The sequence below is a fragment of the Lepisma saccharinum genome, chromosome 15, assembly GCF_977018435.1.
Source record: "Lepisma saccharinum chromosome 15, izLepSacc3.1, whole genome shotgun sequence".
Lineage (NCBI taxonomy): Eukaryota > Metazoa > Arthropoda > Insecta > Zygentoma > Lepismatidae > Lepisma > Lepisma saccharinum.
In genome coordinates, this window is record NC_139243.1 from 29,499,575 (window position 1) to 29,505,574 (window position 6,000).

Sequence of the window (6,000 nt, forward strand, 5' to 3'; positions counted from 1 at the left end):
CCCTGAGAACAAAGGGGAGGTCAAGGTTTCCTCTGGCAAGAACATCTATCGCATCAAGCATGATAGGATGGATGCGACTACAACGTACGATGTGTCTGCTGGCGATCGCCTGTACGTGGAGCTCTTGGACGACTACGATAAACTCATCCCTCTTTTTATAGAAATGAAAATCACCTACCCTATAATAAATAACCATAGCAACAATGCCTAATGACATCTTTGGTCACACGAAACGCGACGACCACGGCGACAGCTTCTCATGCTCGACGTCAGGGTGAAGAAGCTGCGAAGCGACCTGCAGGCCCTGCAGTCCACGCTCAACTCCAGCCTCCAGTCAGAGATAGCCAGCCTGCAGTTTCAGTGCCTGGACCCCGTACTCAAGATCGACGCCGAGCTTAAATTGCTGCTGCAAAAATATACCGACCTCGCGTCAATAGACAACCTCGAGAACCTGGCACTGAGTGTAGGCAAGCTCCAAAACGAACTTGTGAAGCTGCAGCAAGCGCAAACTTCTGACGTGGAACAGCTGAAGCGACACTTGCAGGACCAAACTAGCACCATCCAGACTGAACTGCAAAACATTATCCAGAGTATAAAAACTCAAGATGACTACGATCGCGTGAATGCAAGTATTGCCAAATTACACGAACAGTTTCAATCGTTCGAAATTCCTACGTTAGAAAGCATCAAAGCTAAGCTTCAAACGGACGCTTTGCATGCAGCCATCAACGAAGTTAAAACTAAACTCCAAACGCTACAGGACTTCATCGACAATCTACCTTCGTCCAGCGAGTTGAATGCTATTGCCCGTAGCGTGGCCAACATCAAACTCCAACTTGAGACCTACGAGGATTTCGGGAAGCTGCAAGGCACCATAGCCCATATTGAGGATGCTCTCCCCGTCATCAAAAATGATCTGGCAAACGTACATGAAGCACTGGAATCCAAACTGCCTGGCATCAGGGATACTCTGGCCAGCGTCCAACAGCAGATCACCAAGTTGGAAAATCTAAACACCGAATCAGAGTTGTCGCATTTTCATCACTTGATCGACGACAAACAGACTAAGTTGGAAACTTTGCAACAATCCACCTTCACGCCGGACGACATAACACAATTACAAGAAGGCATACGCGCTGCTGCTGCTGCCTCAGAGTTGGACGCGATGAAAAAAAAGCTTTGGAGTCGCTCCAAAACACGGTGGCCAACCCTGCCTGCCTCGCAGGAATTGAAAAGCGTGAAGAGGGCTCTCAACCGAATACTCAAATCCGACGACATCAAAAACATCCAACCGAAATTGAATTGCTTCGGGAGTATGTTGCAACGTTGCCTACCAACCAGAACATTAGCGAGCTACATTAATTGTTTGCGGAAATTAGAACCCAGGTCCACGACCTCGCAACCCAGAGCTCCAAGTTTACACTCGTGGAAAGTCTACAGCAGATTATTGCCAGCGTGAAAGAGCAAATTGGCAGCATCGAGGCGAGCCAGGAATCGACCATAGCCAATTTCAGCACCCAACTACATGACTCAAACGAAAAATTCAAGAGACTAATTGTCGATGTGAAGATCAAGCCCGATTACGACACTGTTGTCCGTGCTATCGAGGAGCATCTGGAATCAATAAATGGTGGATTGGAAGATGTGGAGAGTGAGGTTCGAACCAACGTGAACACTCTGAACGCAAGCATCGACAATCTCAAGTCCACAATTATCATCGAACTATACAGCATTCCAAACAGAGAGTTTTCCTCGCCCTTCAATCCAGGTTCCAAACTCTATATGCTGACTCCTGCAAAAGCCTATCACCAATTTTTCCTCGCTGGCACACTTCAGTTCGTCAAGATTTCCTACTGGTCTTTGCCTCACGCAACCCACTACCCAACCATGACCGTGACGAACATCAGTGACGAGGCTAAAATAAGAGGAGTGGAGTTGGTCGATTTCACCCACCCCGAAACTCGCTAGACTGCCTATGCCGAAGATGCCACTCAAATTATTGACATAGAAATAGGTGACAAACTGTACATAGAAAACCCGGCATTGTCTGCAGCCAGAAATCCCATCCAAGCTATATTTTTATTTCCGCGCAATGTCTAGGCAGGCTATTGTGAACGAGCTGCACAAACCTGCACGACGAAATTATAAACGATTGGCTGTAGTAACCAAAAGCATTGACGACCTGTGGCAAGCTGACCTTGTGGAAATGAGCAGTGGCAACTTAAAACATTTACATAAAATCAACAAGGGATACAAGTATCTTATCACCATTATAGACACATTTTCAAAATTTGCGTGGGTTTTACCCCTCAAGGCAAAAACAGGAATCTCTGTAGTGGAAGCATTCAAAACTATTTTTGATAAAAGTGGCAGGCGACCTCGATTTCTTCAAACAGACAACGGAAAAGAATTCTACAACTCTGTCTTTCGGCAATTTATTCAAAAACAAAATATTCAACATTACTCGACCTTTAGTCACATCAAAGCCAGCGTAGTGGAACGTTTCAACCGAACTCTCAAAACACGCATGTGGAAATGATTCACGCTTCAGGGGAATTACAAGTGGCTCGACATGCTTCCGGAACTTGTTAACAGCTATAATCACAGTTTGCATCGCACGATAAACATGAAACCAGCTGACGTCAACAAATCTGACGAGCAGCGTTTAATTTCTACGGTTTATTGTCCAAAGTACAAATTTACAAGCAAGAAACCGAAATACAAAATTGGAGATCAGGTGAGAATCAGTAAATTTAAGCATGAGTTTGAAAAAGGCTTCACTAAAATTGGAGTACGGAACTTTTCACCGTAGTTCGAGTCTTACCCGGAAATCGTCACACGTATATAATAAAAGATAATCGCGACGAAATTCTGAAAGGAAGATTTTACGAAGAGGAACTTTCTAAAACAAAATACCCCGACACGTATCTTATTGAAAAAGTATTACGTAGAAAAGGTGACAAACTGTTGGTGAAATGGCTGGGACTCGAAGAAAAAGGTTGGATAGACGCAAACGAGGTGATTGTGTAACGGGTGCTGGGGATGTGGTACGAAAATAATGGATTGATATTGCTCAGGATAGGGGCAGATGGAAGGCTTGTGTTGCTGCAGCCATAAACATTCGGGTTTAGGAATGTTAGAGAGTAAGTTAGTGCGGGAGGAAAATGTGGGGGGTAACTGCTCCTCACACCCCCTAAACGTTGACTACGCAATGCATTCTTCTGCGACTTGGGGCAATCCTCCATATTTTACTCTCATATAGGTCAATTTAGTATCCACTTATTCTCATCACCCTCTTATGCACTCACAACGTCGGTGATGCCTCAATGCACTATTCCCGTTCATCCCAGTTCTTGGCTCTACATGGAATTCTTTCCCTCATTTTTATTCCATCTCTTTTACCATGTCCTATTTATTCTCTTTATTGTTGAATTAGACAGTATCTTTCCTCTCAAATTCTGGTCAGAGCATCCCCGATGGCGCAGTGGTACCGTCGTCGCCTTGCAATCAACGGGCCCCGGGTTCGATACCCGGTGGAGGCACATAGTGGTTCGGATTCCACTTTAAGCTGTAGTGTCCCGTTTAGCCTTATTGCGCATAAAGTGGACTTGAACCATCAAATCAATCAATCAATCCAATTCTGGTCACGATATGACAGATAATGTCATATGGCACGTTTAAGATGTTACGTTTGTACAGTTGCGGAAAAAAATCAAGTAATCTATGCACGTCCATTATTTCTACTTAGCCTACACGTAATTCAAGAATTTACGAGGAAAGGAATGTAACAGCTATAAAATATACTTCTACTCACCTTAATTTTAGTAAGTGACGCTAGATGGCGCCATGCGGGAATTTCGATTAAACAGTAAATTATTGAATCTTGTCTCACTTAAAAGTTACGATTACGATAAAGTTACAGTCCCTTTAATCTTAACGTCTTTGGTACAAGTGTTGATCATTTATATCAGTGGTTAACTTGTCTGTAAAATTTTGCCGCCAAAAAGTTTGCTATTGCCTTATGCACAGGGACATTTCGATGTCACAGTGAGTACACGCATGGGTAAATTGCATTGATGGTGTTTCAAAATAGCTCTTACAGCGTGTTACACCCAAATCCTTTGCATAAACAAAGCAAGAAGGTTTAATTAACTGTTTATTACAAAATGATCCTTAATATATATATATATATGTATGTATGCTAATGCGCAATGGTATAATAATGAAAATGGTTTGTTTAACTAGGAAATTCGTGCTGTGCACAAAAAGAGAAGGTGGTGAAGAAAGGAGTGTGCAAGATGGCGGTCGAGTTATACTGCGTAGTGAGTATAAGGTAAGCTGTTGTTACCAAGATATATGCATGAGCTCATGTCGTCGAACAAAGGGTAGATCTACCTAGATTGTACTGACCGTTTATAGCATGATTTCGTACGAATCGTGTGATCCAAGATAATTTCGGATAGTTCGTTGCGATTGTCATGGTGCTTTACATATGGAGGATGACGTCATCATTATAAGAATTGGCGTTGTCGCATAATACAAGCCTGTTTTTTCGGGAAAACTGGTCATGTGGCAACTGTGCCTTTAGAGGAACGTAGAACGGTCAACTCTGAATGGTACACAACAATTTGTTTGCCAGAGGTCTTCGGTCAAATACGGAAAACAAACAAACGCCGTCGGATCATTCTTCATCAAGACAATGCCAGCTGTCACACATCTCGTCCAACAACCGACTTTATGAACAGTCAAAAAATCGAATTGATGGGTCATCCGCCGTACAGTCCTGATTTGGTACCCAATGACTTCTTCTTGTTCCCGAATGTCAAGAATAAATTGCGTGGACAACGATTTTCGTCGGCGGAAGACGCCGTTGATGCGTTCAAAAACCATATTATGGAGGTGTCTCAAGAAGATTGGAAAAACTGCTTTGACAAATGGTTCGAACGAATGCAAAAGTGTATTGACCATAAAGGAGAATACTTCGAAAAACAATAAAGCAGTTTTCAGTGCCAACTTCCTGTTTTTTCATTGTTAGGCTCAAAATATAAATAGTGACCCTCGTATTAACAAAGTAATGATATAGATTTTACAATCAAAATTATGTTTTTGAAGAATAGAACACTTACGGTGTAGAATTATTGACAATATAGTTAATAATTTAAACAAATATTGACTTACGCTTCTGTTTATGATGTTCTTCACTGTCTGGGATCGCTTCGTTCACCTTGTACCACCTCATTGTCAAGAGCAGATCTCACACAAGGTCACACACGTTCAAACACACAACAACCACTCTAGACCTCTCACACGTACACACTCACACACACTCAGTCACACAGGAGCATCGGTGGTCCATTCAGGCTATCGTCTGTTGAAGACCTGTATGCAGGAAGGTGATATATGTAGCCGAGAAAATGTGTTTGCTCTTCTCCTTTTGCACCGTCTCCACTCCAGCCGATGTGAAAACAGTTTAACAGGTCTAATGAGTTGGCAAGACAGGACATGATCTCTTCCTTACAGGCGCTTTTCTCCAACACTTAGAGCTTTCGTAACGTTGCATGAACTCATACCAGGCGTGCTATTTTAAGGCGATAATGGAAGGACAACATGGCTACTGAGGAAAAGCTTAATTTCTCTTCTTAACTGCTTGTATCTCCCAGTGTTTCTTAGTAATTTTGAGGTATTATTTCTTTGAACTATAATTGCAAGCCTGTTCGTAGTTTCCTGATGCCCTGTAGACGTGATTCGACTTCTATTTGTAGATTTTCCTTGTTGAGAATCATGCTACAATAACTGAGTTTGAGTTATTGTTTTAAGTCCACTTTATGCACAGTAAGGCTAATCGGGACTGGACCTACAGTTTAAAGTAGAGTCCAAACCACAACGTTCCTGCACATGGTATCGAACCCGGGACCTCTTGATTATAAGGCGACGACGCTACCCACTACGCCATCGGGGAGACGTAATACTAAGAAACAAAACTGACATATTTAATTTCAA

At 42.7% G+C, this 6,000-nt stretch overlaps 1 protein-coding gene across 1 annotated transcript in view; it reads right to left on the bottom strand.

The window, feature by feature from the left end:
- Positions 1-5,429, bottom strand: part of LOC145999651 (putative inorganic phosphate cotransporter) — a 122,863-nt gene extending 117,434 nt beyond the window's left edge. Inside the window, exon 1 of the mRNA XM_083136779.1 lies at positions 5,179-5,429. Within this exon, the coding sequence (XP_082992905.1) occupies positions 5,179-5,239 (61 nt within the window). The 5' untranslated portion in view covers positions 5,240-5,429. The remainder of the gene's footprint in view (positions 1-5,178) is intronic.
- Between the last annotated feature and the right edge of the window lie 571 nt (positions 5,430-6,000).